The 16,410-nt window shown below is 36.3% G+C and overlaps 1 protein-coding gene across 2 annotated transcripts in view; it reads left to right on the forward strand.

Moving 5' to 3' along the window:
• The window catches only part of USO1 (USO1 vesicle transport factor), a 97,428-nt gene that overhangs the window by 47,275 nt on the left and 33,743 nt on the right, over window positions 1–16,410 (forward strand). For both annotated transcript variants that reach the window (XM_049632080.1, XM_049632081.1), the window contains exons 5-8: window positions 1,221–1,321; window positions 1,735–1,837; window positions 1,994–2,049; window positions 4,958–5,078. In XM_049632080.1, the coding sequence (XP_049488037.1) occupies window positions 1,221–1,321; window positions 1,735–1,837; window positions 1,994–2,049; window positions 4,958–5,078 (381 nt within the window). The remainder of the gene's footprint in view (window positions 1–1,220; window positions 1,322–1,734; window positions 1,838–1,993; window positions 2,050–4,957; window positions 5,079–16,410) is intronic.

A 16,410-nucleotide genomic window follows, 5' to 3' on the forward strand; every position in this document is an offset into this window, starting at 1 on the left:
AAAAAAAAAAAAAAAAAAAAAAAAGTTGAAAAAAAAATTAAAAAAAAAAAATTAAAAATAGATCTACCCTATGACCCAGTAATAGCACTGCTAGGAATTTACCCAAGGGATACAGGAGTGCTGATGCATAGGGGCACTTGTACCCCAATGTTTATAGCAGCACTCTCAACAATAGCCAAATTGTGGGAAAAGCCTAAATGTCCATCAACTGAGGAATGGATAAAGAAATTGTGGTTTATATACACAATGAAATACTACGTGGCAATGAGAAAGAATGAAATATGGCCCTTTGTAGCAACGTGGATGGAACTGGAGAGTGTGATGCTAAGTGAAATAAGCCATACAGAGAAAGACAGATACCATATGTTTTCACTCTTATGTGGATCCTGAGAAACTTAACAGAAACCCATGGGGGAGGGGAAGGAAAAAAAAATGAGGTTAGAGTGGGAAAGAGCCAAAGCATAAGAGACTCTTAAAAACTGAGAACAAAGTGAGGGTTGATGGGGGGTGGGAGGGAGGGAAGGGTAGGTGATGGGCATTGAAGAGGGCATCTTTTGGGATGAGACTGGGTGTTGTATGGAAACCAATTTGCCAATAAATTTCATATATTAAAAAAAATAAAGAATAAATGTAAATTTGGATGTCACATTCTGATTTTATTGCCAAATAACTTTCTTGTGTGTGTGTGAGTGTGTGTGTATTAAATATACAGGTGATTGGTTTAATTTTGTAATTAAGTTATTTAACACAGTAACACTAACAGTCAACAAGGACTGTATGTTCATTAATGTTTTGGGGAGAGAGGGGTTTTTAGGTATAATTTATACACAGTAAAATTTACTCTTTGTGGTTGTGTAGTCCTGTGTGTTTTGGCAAATGTATATAATAGTGTAGTCACTATCATATTTGAGATAGAATATTTCTACCACCCTACTAAGTTCCCTGTATCCTAATTAAAAGTTTAATCTAAAAATATCTTTGAAAAGATATGAAATTTTAGATATCTTTTCTTTGAATATCATATTTAAACATTTAAAAAGTAACATTCATTTAAATGACATTGAAAGTTATTTTAAAGATAATCTTTCCAGCATAATTGTGATATCACTACCAGCCACATTGTTCCAAGAAAAGTCATTTCTGCGTAGCTCCCTCAACAAAAAGGATACTTTAAAATAACATAACATCATATTGAAGTACTTTATCTTTGAATATTACAGAAGAAAATTCCACAAGACAGAGTGAAGATTTGGGAAGCCAGTTTACAGAAATTTTCATTAAGCAGCAGGAAAATGTTACTCTCCTATTATCTTTATTGGAGGTAAATAAAGAATCTTGCTATTTTTGTCATCTTAATAAGTTTTGGGGGGGTTTTTTTGGGGTTTTTTTTTTTTTTTTTGCCTTTTTGGGTATTATTGATGAAGCAACGTATATATACCTTTTCAAGGTTGTGAAATTTGTTGTATCATTGCAAGAGATTAATGTGCATTGTTTTAAGGACTATATAATCTATTAAAATATTGTCTGCTTATTTCTATTTTTATTTTACTGAGTCAGGAACAGTTTAATCAATTTATATTAACTATTTTCTTTTTATTGCTTTTTATTTCTTACATTGCTTTTTTAAAGTTTGCTAAACTATGTTTGTTTTTGGTACCACTGTTAGTTGAAAAAAATGTTTTTCTTGAAAATGTGAATTACATATGTTAAATATTTTAAATTCTTAAATTGCAGGAGTTTGATTTCCATGTCCGCTGGCCTGGTGTGAAGCTTCTTACTTCTCTTTTAAAACAGCTAGGGCCTCAGGTGCAGCAAATCATTTTAGTCAGTCCCATGGGTAAGTGACTCATCTTCCTTACATAATTTTGATTTAAAAGTGAGGATCATTCCTATAAAGGGAGACTGAAATGATGTGTTAATAAATGGTTTATAATTTCAATCACTATTTGTATTTTTGATCTGCCCGTATTTTTCACATGATTATATGTTCTAGGTGTTTCGAGATTGATGGACTTATTAGCAGATTCCAGGGAAGTTATACGTAATGACGTAAGTTAAATTCAAAAAAGAAGTCTAAGAATATGCAGCTTGTTTTCTTTTCTTTGCAAGTGAAATCTTTGTTGATCCTCTTTTAGAGTCGTAAGTTAGATTTGGAAAATTGGGGTATTGGCCAATCTTTTAGACCTTTTTAAGTTGTATACAAGACCACATTATTTCTTTGTTTCCTGCCTATCCAGTATTTTGACTTAGATGATTTTGGTATGCAAATTTATGTGTTCCACAAGTTTAGGATTTCTTTCATCCTCTTCTCAAAGGTTATATTGACACCAAACTCTGCCTCCAGAAAGAGTAAGGGAAACCTCCCTAGACATTTAACTGTGTAAATTTAAAGCCTTGTGTTTGGAATCCTCACCCTCATTTGACTGAATATACATTTCAAAGGATTTTCCTTGTAATCATCATTTAACTATAGAGCATGATTTGCTCTGGAGTTATTTTCAATTCTGATTTATTTATTTGCATATATGTTTGAATATTTTGTATTGATGCAGTGTTTTTTTGTTGTTGCTGTTGCTTAAACATTTTTCAGTGGTTGTTATCTATAACTTGGTCAAGACTGTAATACTTTTTTTTTTTCAAGTTTATCCATTCTCTTCTTGAGAGGGACAAAGAGAGCACAAGCGGGGGAGGAGCAGAGAGAGAGAGAGAGGGAGAGAGAAAATCCCAGGGAGGCTCAGCACAGTCAGCACAGAGCCCAATGTGGGGCTTAAGCCCTGAAACTGTGAGATGATGACCCAAGTCAAAATCAAGAGTCGGATACTCAACTGACTGAGCCACCTAGATGCCCTTACTTTTTTTTTTTTTTTTTTAAAGACTGTAAGTAATCTCCACACCCAACATGGGGCTCACACTTACAATCCTGAGATCAGGAGCCTCATGCTCTACTGACTAAGCGAGCCAGGCACCCCTAAGCTATAATACTTTAGACAGCAATTGGAAAAATCTTTTAAAATTAAAGTCTAGAGCTAGGAGAGCATATCAATCTAATTCAGTGGCCATATTGACACTGAGAAGCCCAAGACTCATGGAAACCAAATGATTTGTTATTTGTTAATAATGTCTGTTCATCTGTGTATTAGTGGTACCTGGTCTGTGCCTTTCTCATCCTAAGTGCTAGCAAATAAATACCATTTGGATTGCTCTTAGCTTCACAACCCGTTAGTGGCAAAGCAGAGACAAAAGTGCTGTTGACTTCTAGTCCATATACACAGTGTTTTTAGCTTTGTATTTAACATTTTGCGTTATGTATGTCAACGCAGTATTATAAGGGCTGAAATTATGTAACTCATGGAAGGAACATTTTTAAATCTCTATTACTCTTTCAAGAATTGTCTTATTTAAATCTATACCCATCTACTTAGGAATTTGAAATGTCTTTCTTTCACTAAAATATTACTATACATCTTAAACTTGATGTTATTGTTCTAGTCTTCTCTTGGCCCTCAGTATAAATATGACGATTCCATAGAAACCTTTTTAAATTTTTTTTAACGTTTATTTATTTTTAAGAGACAGAGCATGAGTAGGGGAGAGGCAGAGAGAGAAAGAGACACAGAATCTGAAACAGGCTTCAGGCTCTGAGCTGTCAGCACAGAGCCTGATGCGGGGCTCAAACCCACGAACTGTGAGATCATGACCTGAGCTGAAGTCAGACACTTAACCAACTGAGCCACTCAGGCCCCTCCTCCCTGCCCCTTTTTTAAAAAATATTTTGGTTTTATGTAATCTCTAGACCCAACATGGGGCTCGAGCTTACAATTCCGAGATCAAGAGTCACATGCTCCACTGACTGAGCCAGTCAGGCACCCCATCATATAAACCATTTAATAGAAATCCTCTCTTCGTGGATCACTATTAATATCATTACCATTTATTTTCATTTTCAGATAGAATTTGTGTGTATGTGTATAACTGCATTAGCTTGGTCCTTAAATATAAGATTTCCTTTAATTCCCTACTCTTTTTTCCTGCTTTTAGCTTTATTCTTAGTTGTTATTTATTGATTTTTAAAATTTTTTCAATGTTTATTTAGTTTTGAGCGGGGGGTGGGGGTGGTGGTGGTGAGGAACAGAGAGAGGGAGACACAGAATCTGAAGCAGACTCCAGGCTCTGAGCTGTCAGCACAGAGCCTGATGCAGGGCTTGAACTCACAAACCGTGAGATCATGACCTGAGCCGAAGTCAGATGCTTAACTGACTGAGCCACCCAGGCACCCCGGTTTTTATTTGAAACAGATAAAATTCTCTGTTTATGTTGTTTTTCATTAATTTTACGATTAGGGATTAAGTTACATTTTTGTTGTAACATCTAGATTCTTGTTTATTAAAGTTTATTTTATTCTGAGAAAGAGAACCAGTGGGGGAGGGGCAGAGAGAGAGGAGGACAGAGGATCCAAAGCAGGCTCTGCACTGACAGCACAGAGCCTGATGCAGGGCTCAAATCACTAGTCGTGAGATGAAGACCTGGGCAGAAGTCAGATGCTTAACCAACTGAGCCACTCAGGCGCCCCTGTAAATTTATATTCTTGAATTCACAATTTCATATCGTTACTATTGTGAAGCACATACAGAGATATCCCTGTGACATATAATCAAGCTCAGTTTTCTTATGCCACAATGAAAGCTAAGTAAAGATGGATGACTGTGTAAGAATTGTATATTTATATTGTGCAGTGAAAAGAATTGGGAATTGGTAGACATAGATTCCAGTCTAGGCTCGGTCTCTTTGAGATCTATAATCTTAGGGAGGTATCTTGCTCACCTCTGTCCTTGTTTTCCCTATCTATAAAGTGAAAGAGTTGGACTTGTGAAATTCCTGCACTTATAAAATTCTGTGGTTTTTACATGTCTTAAAAAGATTGTTCTCTACTTAACATGTTATCTTTTTTCTCCATAAGGGTGTGTTACTACTACAGGCACTAACAAGAAGCAATGGAGCCATCCAGAAAATTGTTGCTTTTGAAAATGCTTTTGAGAGACTACTGGACATTATTACAGAGGAGGGAAACAGTGATGGAGGTATAGTATGAGGAGATTGATTTAAAGAGATTCCTTTTGTGCTCACAAAATTGTTAACTTCTAGGGAATGCAATTAGAGGGAAAAATGAGAACTCATACTTTATATTCTTTCTTTCATTATGGTTTGTTGAGTATGGATTTCTTCCTATTTCTATTTGATATTTGTTAGGCTTCTGGAATCTAGGTGATATCTTTCATCATTTCAAATTTCAGCTATCTCTCTCTTCAAATACTGTTTTATTTTCTCCTATCTTTCTAAACTCAGAATCAATTCTCTGTCATCTGATTTGGCTTTCACTTTATCTGTCTTACTTTCTCTTTTGTGTTTTCCATCTTTTTGTCTTTCCAATCTTTATTCTGTATTATTTCTTCTTTAAAAAAATTTTTTTTTAATGTCTATTTATTTTTGAAAGAGAGAGAAACAGAACACAAGTGGGGGAAGGGCAGAGAGAGAGGGAGACACAGAATCTGAAGCAGACTCCAGGCCCTGCACTGTCAGCATGAGCCCAACATGGGGCTTGAACCCCCAAACTGTGAGATCATGACCTGAGCTGAAGTCAGATGCTTAACCAACTGAGCCACCCAGGCGCCCCCCCCCCAGATTATTTCTTCTGACCTGTTTTCTGTTTCATCAGTTCTCTCTTCACCTATATTTATTTATTTATTTTTAAGTTTTTATTTAAATTCTAGTTAATGTACAGTTGAATATTAGTTTCAGGTGTACAGTTTAGTGATTCAAACACTTCCATACAACACCTGGTGCTTATCACAAGTGCACTCCTTCATCCCCATCACCTGTTTCACCCACTCCCTCCACCCACCTTCCTTCTGGTGACCAGTTTGTTCTCTATAGTTAAGAGTCCATTTCATGGTTTGCCTCTCTGTTTTTTTCCTGTGCTCATTTGTTTTGTTTCTTAAATTCCACAATTGAGTGTAGTCCTATGATATTTGTCTTTCTGTAACTTATTGCAGTTAGCATAATACTGTCTACCTCCATCCGCATTGTTGCAAATGGCAAGATTCCATTCTTTTTTGATGGCTTAGTAATACTCCATCGTGCACATATATATGTGTGTGTATACACACACACACACACACATATATACATACATGTATACATGCATACCATATCTCCTTTATCCATTCATCAGTTGATAGACACTTTGGCTGTTTCTGTAGTTTCACTGTTGTAGATAAAGCTGCTGTAAACTTTGGTGGGGGGGGTGTCCTTTTGAATTAGTATTTTTGTATTCTTTGGGTAAATACCTAGGAGTGCAATTGCTGGGTTGTAAGATAGTTCTGTTTTTAACTTTTTTGAGGAACTTCCGTATTATTTTCCAGAGAGTCTGCACCACTATGCATTCCCACCAACAGTGTAGGAGGATTCCCCTTTCCCTGTATCCTCACCAACACCTATTGTTTCTTGTGTTGTTTTTAGCTATTCTGACAGGTGTGAGTTAATATCTCATTGTAGTTTTAATTTGTATTTCCTTGATGGTGAATGATGTTGAGCATCTTTTCATGTGTCTGTTAGCCATCTGTATGTCTTTGGAAAAATGCCTATTCCTGTCTTCTCTTTTTTTAATTGGATTATTCATTTTTTTGGGTATTGAGTTTTATAAGTTCTTTATTTTGGATACTGACCCCTTATCGGATATGTCATTTGCAAATATCTTCTCCCATTCAGTAGGTTGCCTTTTAGTTTTGTTGATTGTTTCTTTCACTATGCAGAAGCTTTTTATTTTGATGACAAAAGCAAAAATAAACAATTGGGACTTTTATCTTCACTTGTATTTAATCTGCTGTTAAACATGTCTATTGAGAGATTTTCCCTCCCATTTTTATTGAAACATAGTTACCTACAACACTGTTATCAGTTTAAGGTGTACAACATGATTTGACTTAACATACTGTGAAATAATAAGATTAGTTAATATCCATCCATTGAATTTTTTTAAGATTTTATTATTTTTTTTAAGTGATCTCTACACTCAACATGGGGCTCAAACTCAACTCCAAAAGCAATAGTCACATGCTTTTGCAACAGAACCAGCCAGGCTGTTGAATTTTTAATTTCTTTTTTCTAGAGGTTCTGTTTCGTTCTTTAGCAAACTTGCTGTGTAATTTTTTTTTATAATTTCCTTTTCTTTGCAGATATTTTCAACTTACCTTTTATTTCTTTGAATGTAGGAAACCATTATTTTATAGTCTCTGTCTGATAATCCCAATATTTTTAAGTCTTTGTGGATTTGGAACTTTTGCTCTGTTTTGCTTTGGTTCTTATGCATTGTATAATATTTACTGGGTCCATGATTATCTTTGATTATGTGTTGTGTTTTACTTAACAGAATTAATTCATAATAATTTGAAGCCTAGGATGGAGGTAATTTCTTTCAGAGAAAACATGCTCATTTCTGCCAGGCCCTGGGAGTGCAATTTATCTGGGATCACCTTAATCGAGGTTTAAGGTCTGAGAGTTCCTAGACCACTCAGGCAATTCAAACCCAGGATACAAGATCTATCTTGACTAGTTAACTTTTGGTTATTCTCACCCTGAGGATATAGCCATTTAAAGTCTCAGCTTATTAGTGGAGAGTTTTATATTAGATTTCTTTCCCACTTTGTATATGCTCTTCGCTTTGATTTATTTTCCCTCTGCCCTGTAAGTTTGTCACAATGAAAGTTTTATATTTTCTAAGGTCGAGAAATGTACTCCCAGTCAAAAGGTATTTATACTTGCTTACCTCACTAAGATATTCATTTTCTTATCAATGTTAGCCTGCTAAACTGTAAACTCTTCATTGCTCCTGAGGCTTTTTTTGTTTTTAATTCAGCATTTTTAGTTGTTTTTAAGGAGAGGTTGATCCAAAAACCTAGCACTAGGGTTGGAGGAGAAAATTAGTTTATTTGCATTGACTGGACTGGGATTAGCAAGTAGAGTGGTAGTGTAGTTGACAGTTGGCTATATTACCCTGGAGGGGAGGGCCAGCCTGGATATAAAGATTTGAGTGTCTAGGGGCACCTGGGGGGCCCAGCTGGTTGAGTGTCCAACTTCTCATGGTTCATGGGTTCAAGCCCCACATTGGGCTCTGTGCTGACAGCCCAGAGCCTGGAGCCTGCTTCGGATTCTGTGTCTCCCTCTCTCTCTACCTCTCCCCTGCTCATACCCTGACTCTCTCTGTCTCTCAAAAATAAAAAACGTTAAAAAATTTAAAAAAGATTTGAGTGTCTAGAACATGAATGATAGATGAAGCAAAGATAAATGAGATAAAAGATGAGATGAGTCAGTCAGGGTAAGGAGTGAGAAGGGAAGTGCTAAACCAAAACCTAAGTTATACTAATAGTGAAGGGATGGCAGAGGAACAGGTATTGGCAAAAGAGACTGAGAAGAAACAGGCTGAGAAACAAGAGGAAACCCGCTGTAGAGAGGGTCTAGGGAGTGGGTAGCATTGTTAGAAGCTGCTGGGTTGTCAAACAAGATAAGGGCAGAAATGTACCTTTGAGATGTAGAACATGGACATCATTGATGACCTTGGGGAGAGCAGCTGTGTATAGTGGTTGCCTCAGAATCCATATTGCAGTGTCAGAATTAGAATTAGAATTAGATGTGGGAAGATAGAATAGTAGAGAAAACTCATGTAAAGAATTTGGAGAAGTCAGGGGAGAGAGGTGAAAAGGAATTGGAGGTTGACAAGGAATGTTTTTTATCCTCTTAAATTTTTTCTTGACATATGAAATATTTCAAAAATACAGGAAACAGTAAGAGATAGTGTAACAAACACTTGTACACATGTCATCCAATTCTATTAAATGTTTACATTTTGCTATACATGCTTTAGGTAATTTTTTTAAAGAAATAAAACACAAGAGATAGTTAAGTCCTTTGTATAACCATTATTACTCTGCCTTCCTTCTCTAAGATAACAGTATTCTGATTTTGTTTTTCCATCCAGTGTGTTTTTATACTTTTAACATGTGTTTGTGTGAGTCTATACACATGCACATCGTATGTTAATATATAGCATTATTTTGCATGTTCTCAAACTAGATAAAAAGTATCCTTCTGAGTATAATTTTACAACTGGCTGCTTTTATCCAACATGTTTTGAGATTTATCCATGTTGATACATGTTACTCTAGTTTATTCATTTTAAGTGCTATATATTATTCAGTAGTATAAATATTCTGTGATCTATTTTTTTAATTGAGTTGACAGATTGTATCTATCTTTGCTAATATAAACTGTTGTCACGAATGGTCTTTTGTGTCTACTTATGTATGGATTCACATTCTTGTCAATCCTTGCTTGCCAGTTTGATAGGTGTGAGATGGTATCTCACTCAGATTTTCACTTTTCATTTTGTAAACTAATGAGATTAAGCATATTTTCATGGTGTATTCACCATCCATTTTTGTTGATTTGTCTTTTACCCGTCTCAATTACCTGCTTACCCATGTTAGTGTAAGATCATTTTTCCTTTTCCTGTTGATTACTGAGAGTTCTTTATGTATTCTGGATACTAGTCCTTTGTTAATTATACATGTTTCAGTTATCTTCTTCTAGTCTATTTATACTATTTCTATTAAAGTTTAAATTTTTACTCACATATATTGGCTTTTTTAAAAAATGTTATTTTGGTAACCATGAGCTAGGTACTTTACATATGTTAGCTTATTTAATCTTTTTCTTTAATGTTTCTGAGAGAGAGAGAGAGAGAGAGAGCACAAGTAGGGGAGGAGCAGAGAAAGAGAGAGACACACAGAATCCAAAGCAGACTCCAGGCTCTGAGCTGTCAGCACAGAGCCCCACATGGGGCTCAAGCCCACAAACTGTGAGTTCATGACCTGAACCAAAGTTGGATGCTCAACCAGCTGAGCCAACCAGGCACCCCTAGCTTATTTAATCTTATACCACTTTGTGATGTATTATTATCATCTCTGATTTGTAGTTGAGGAAATGAAGTCTCTCACATATGGAGTCAGAATTTGATTCCACATAGGTCTGACCCCAAAGCAAGTGATCTGTGTCTTCTTATTATCTGGTCAGAATTTAATAAAACCTATTTGAATAACATTTATGAGAAGCCACCAAGGTTCATCTGATTTACTTTCTGGATCTAGGATTACTTTCTCCTCTTTTTTATGTAATCTATAACTTGCCTACATTTGATCCCTTTTAGTTGTCCAAAATGTAAGTAACACATTTAAACTGGAGTGCCCTGTTATAATAAATAAATAAATAAATAAATAAATAAAAATATAAATATATAAATATATATAAATAAATAAATTTATATATAAATAAATATATATTTATTTATTTATTTTTGAGAGAGAGGGAGAGGGGCAGAGAGAGATGGAAAGAGAGAATCCCAAGCAGGTTCCACACCCAGTGCACAGCCCGACATGGGGCTTAGTCTCACAAACCATGAGATTATGATCTGAGCCAAAATCAAGAGTTGGACACTTTACCAACTGAACCGCCCAGGTGCCCCATATTGGCTTTTAAAAATAGTTTATGCTTTTGTGTCTTGTTTAAAATTTTTCTCTCTACCTCAAGGTTGTAAAGAGCATTTTCAACATTTTCTTCTACTAAAGGCTTTGCAATTTTATCTTTTGCATTTAATTAATATGGATTTTGCATTTGAAAGATGGTATGAGATTTGTAATCAAATACCTATATGTGTGAAGGTCTGCTTCTGAGTTCTCTGTTCTGTTCCATTTGTCTTTTTGTCTCACTCTATACTAAAACCACACTTTCTTAATTACTAAACCTCATAATAATCTCTTATCTATTAGAATATAGGAAAAACCTTTTATTTTGGCTCTCCTAAGCTTCCCAGATCCAATCCCAGTGTTAGATACCAGCAGAGTATTTGAGAATTCAACTCAATTCTGACATTGTCTACCCAGAGATAGTATCAGATTCTACCCAGAGATAGCATCGGATTCCATAGGTTTAGGCTTTAGTCCTACAAGGCTGCCCTCCACATCTCCCTTCAGATGCCAATCATAAGCCTTAGGCTGTTTTCCTGTGCTTCCGACCCACCTCACAGAATGCAGGGAAACACTTATGTTTACTGGTTTATTTTATCTTATTTTTTTTATGTTTACTGGTTTGTTAAAGGATATAAATCAACAACCATATGAAGAAATATATAGAGGGAGGTCCCAAAGAAAGGAGCTTCTGTTCTTACAAAGCTTGGAGCCCAGCTCAGTGACGCATAGAAGCAATTTGTTTTCCCAAGTGTGGAGGCTCTCTGAAAAGAAGTGAAAAAACTGTGCTCTCGGATTTTTATGGAGTCTTCATTACGAATTCATAATTGACTAAGTCATTGGCCATTAGCTGATTCAACCTCCAGCCTCTCTCCCCTCCCTGGAGGTGGGGGAGTTGCCAGAGGGGGGTAGTGTACTGAAAATTCCAACCCTCTAGTCACATGGTTGTTCTTCCTGGCAACTAGTCCCTACCCTTGGGTGACATCCTCAAATCACCTTCATTAATAGCAAGATACCCATTTCACCTTTATGACCCTGAGGAGGTTTCAGGAACTGTGGCTGAAGACCAGATATATCTGAGAAATATATTTTGGTCATCTGAATGAATTCTGAATTCTCAGAATTAGCACGCCTTTTCCTTTTGTTCTTTTATTTGAATGAAACTTGTTTGCTAGTCCAGATCTTTGAAAATCCCTGTTGGAAATTTTTTCCCCTAAAGTAATCTCTACCCAGTGTGGGGGTTGAACTCACAACCCCAAGATCAAGAGTCACATGCTCTACCAACTGAGCCATTCAGGTGCCCTCTGTCAGGCACTTCCAATTTTGATTGGAAGTATATTGGACTTAGAGATTAAGGAGAATTTTCATCTCTACTGAATTGACTTTTCCCATTCATGAACCCAGGTCTATCTCTTAATTTGTAAAGATCTTCTTTTATGTCTTTGAATCATGTTTTATAATTTTGAGCAAAAGGATGTTACACCTTTTCTTTTTTTGTTTTTTTAGATTCATTTCTAGGCATCTTACTTACAGTTTTTCTTAACCATATGCATGGGTTGTTTTTCTACTACATTCTCAAACTGATCACTACTTGATTTTTCTTTGTTGATCTTGTGTCTAACCACCTTATTAAGCCAGTAGTTGTAATTGGGCTTTCTGTGCAGATGATCCTATTTTCTACTAATAACAGTAATTGTTTTTCTTCCTTTTCAGTTCTTGCACTACCTTTCTTTTTTGTCTTGCACTAGTTAGAATCTTTAGTACAGTTGAATGTTGCTGACTTTAATGAGAATGCTGATGTCTCACCATTAAGTTTGACTTTTGCTAAGAGTTTTTTTAATCATGAATGAATCTTAAACTGTAGTGAATTTTTTTTATATCTATGGAGATTATCATATTATTCTTCTTTAATCTATGAGGGTGTTTTCTTGAAAAAGAGAGGCTACAACCAACATAAGCAAGTAGAAAAGAGGGAGGATACAGGAGAGAGGGAGGATGATCAGTGGTACACAATACCAAAAAAGAAGAAGAAGAAGAAGAAGGAGGAGGAGGAGGAGGAGGAGGAGGAGGAGGAATGGAATCCAGAGCAAGGGCAGGAATTGGCTTTTAAGATAGGAGAAGCACATCTTCCATCATAATGGGGAAGGCACAGGTGGAGATATAGCTCCTTTTTCAGACTTGAAGAAGTAAAGATGGGGAGGGGGGTAGGGTGTTGAGTTGAAGACAGAGTAATATGCTAAGAGTGAAAGAGGAGGACACAGTTGAGAATTATGGAGAAGGTTAAAAAGTCTTTTGGAAAATAGGAGAGCTAGTTGACTGTTGAAATTAGGAAGATTTCCAGTCAGGTATAAAGGTGCCATTAAGGATTTTCACTGGGATTTTCTAGCACTGCAGACTGCTTGATTATGTGATTGCATCCCCCCACTCCCTTCCAGTACTCAGCTGCCGAGCTGCAAGATAGAGAAAAAGCCAAGCAGTTAGTTTTTCACAGGGTTGTGTCTTTTCCAGGAAGGTACCATGAAAAGATAGTAAGGCAAGAGAACTTAGTATATTACCTATAGAGTGTAAGAAAGGAAGATCTATATAATCTAAGCTAGATAGGGAAGGAAGTAAAGATGGGGTTTCTAAAATGGGAGTTTCAAAAACTTATTGATGGGTTGAAAGTCTCAGGGAAGTCATAGAACAGATATGTTGAGAATATTGAGCTGGAAAGATGGGAGGTTTTAGTAATGGAATGAGAATTCTCTCTGAAGATGAGGACAAGGAACTTAGAAGTCCAGGTATTAGATGGATTGTCTTTGGAATCAAGAGTGACAGCAGTAAGTAGAGAAAGAAGATTTGGAGCAAGATGCTGGCGATGTTTTCAGTGAACAAAGAGTAGTGACCACGTTTTTTTACTTAAATGCAATTAGGAATGGTAAGAGATGGATGGTATAGGCAGGTGGCCTGATCCTCAAAGGAACGGGAGATTTTGTGAGAGGGTAGAGGAACTTTGGTCTCTGGAAAGTACACTGGGCCAGTAGGATCACAGAATCCATATCCTGACTCTGAGGTACATGGGATTGAGAGCATGATCTGCTTTCACTTCAGAATGTTACAAGGTAAGGTAGCTTCTTTAAAGAAAAAAGCATTTCATGAAGTGATTGAGGGTTTTGTTAACTAATATTTGGGAGTTGGAGGTAACATATAAAAGAGTTTGAAAGGAGATTAAGTAGAGGAAAAAAAAGTATTTTAAAATGAGAACATAAAAGAGCATAGGTGATTAGCAAGGTGCATATTTTCAGAGATGACCAAGGAAAACAGGGATTTTAAGGCAACATAGAATTAGCTTGTCTTTAGGATTGCTAAGATAAGTCCCAGTGGCTCCTTGTAACTGATGGTGGCCTTCACACAGTGGAGGGAAGGCTGCCAGTTATAGTGAGGGCTTTGACATTCTGTTTCCTCCAGAGCGTTCAGATGCTTCTGGTGGCAGATCTTATTTAATGGAGATTTATGGTCCTTCGTAAGGGATATAGTGGTTCCTCTTCAGGAGGTGAGGATCCACATGGTTCAGCAGTATGAGGTGAGGAAGCCTCTAATTTGGAGAGATCAGGATTGGTTAAATCAGAGATTTTTTTTTTTTAATTTTTTTTTTTTTAACGTTTATTTATTTTTGAGACAGAGAGAGACAGAGCATGAACAGGGGAGGGGCAGAGAGAGAGGGAGACAGAGAATCCGAAACAGGCTCCAGGCTCTGAGCTGTCAGCACAGAGCCCGACGCGGGGCTCGAACTCACAGACCGCGAGATCATGACCTGAGCCGAAGTCGGACACTTAACCGACCGAGCCACCCAGGCGCCCCTAAATCAGAGATTTTTAAAAGGACTTAAAATATGCACGTTAAAGATTTTATTTCAAGTTCAATGTAATACATTTTTTTCTAACGTGCATTGCTATACTGATCTTTTGAGTTAGGGCCAAAACCTTTTCTTTGAATATGGGTCCACTCATTGGAGTTTTTCCATCTTTCTGCATGTTTCATATATCATATCTATAATACATCATGTAGGATTTGCTTTTTTATTTCTTTACAGTGGAATGCAAGATCTTTCTGGGTTTTTACAGTTACTTTTCTTGTTTTTTAGACTTGTATTGCCCATATATAACAACAGCTGTTCTTAATGACTTGCTTTCATTAAGTTTTGTCAAAGACTTAAACTTAGTTTTTATAAAAATAGCTGTGTTATTATATAGTCCCCTCGTATGTATAGGGAATACATTCCAGGACGCCCAGTGGATGCCTGAAACCGCAGATAGTGCCAAATCCTATGTATATTATGTTTTCTGCTGTGCATACATACCTATGATAATGTTTAATTTATAAATCAGGTACAATAAGAGATCAACAACAACTAATAATAAAATAGGACAATTGTAACAATATGCTGTAATTAAAGTTACGTGAATAATAGTTAATAACTAGTGCAAATAGCATGGTGGATTTGTAAATTACGAAAGTAATTTACTTTTAGATACAATACCAAAGGCATGATCCATGAAAGAGAAAATTGATAAGTGGGGCTTCATTAATGTTGAAAATTTCTCTACAAGACACTGTTAAGAGAATGAAAAGAATAAACCAAAGGCTGGAAGAAAATATTGGCATATTATATCTCAGAAGGAAGTTGTATCCCAAATACTCAAAGGACTCTTAAAATTCAACAATAAACAATGGGCAAAAATAACACCAAAGAAGATATATAGATGGCAGATAGCATATGAAAAGATGCTCAACATCATATGTCATTAGGGAAATGCAAACTAAAACAGGGACTACAGATGCTTTCATTCGTTGCTGGTGGGATGCAAAATGACACTTTGGAAGGCAGTTTGGCACTTTGTTACCAGACTAAACATACTCTTACCATATGAGCCAACAATCACACTCCTTGGTATTTCTCCAAATGAGTGGAAAAATTATATCCATACAAAATCTTGCCCTCGAATGTTTATAGTGGCTCTATTTATAATTGTTAAAACTTAAAAGCAATCAAAATGTCCTTCAGTAGGTGTATGGGTAAACTGTGGTACATCCAGACGATCCAATATTATTCAACAATAAAACAGCATCAAGCCATGAAAAGACATGGAGGAACCTTAAATGCGTATTGCTCAGTGAAATAAGCCAGGCTGAAAGACTATATACTCTGTGATTCCAACTGTATAATATCTGGAAAAGACAAAACTATATACACACAGCAAAAAGATGAATGATTGCCAGGCATTTGGGGTGGGAGAAAAGAGAAATGAGTAGGTGTAACAGAGGATTTTAGAGCAGTGAAGTTATCCTATCCTGTAATGGTAGATAAATGATATTATATGTGTGTCAAAACTAATATGCTAAACCCCACACAACACAGAGTAAACCCTAATGTAAACCATGGGCTTTAATAATGTATCAGTTTTCATTCATCAGTCTAACAAATGTACCACACTAATGCTAGCTACTAATAAAAGGGGAAACGGAGGGAGAGAGTATATGGGGATTCCTTTTATTTGTTGCTCATTTTTTCTGTAAACCTAAAGCTGCTCTAAGATATAAAGTGGGTTTTTTTTAAGTTTTTAATTTTATTCTGAGAGAGAAAGAATCCCAAGCAGACTCCATGCTGTCAGCACAGAGCCCAATGCAGGCCTCAAACCCATGAACTGTGAGATCATGACCTAAGTCAAAATTAAGAGTCAGACAGACGCCCAGCCGACTCAGCCACCCAGGCATCCCTAAAGTTTTATTTAATCTCTACACTCATTGTAGGGCTCAAACTCAAACAACCCCAACTGAGATCAAGAGTCATGTGCTC

The sequence above is a fragment of the Panthera uncia genome, chromosome B1 (assembly GCF_023721935.1).
Source record: "Panthera uncia isolate 11264 chromosome B1, Puncia_PCG_1.0, whole genome shotgun sequence".
Lineage (NCBI taxonomy): Eukaryota > Metazoa > Chordata > Mammalia > Carnivora > Felidae > Panthera > Panthera uncia.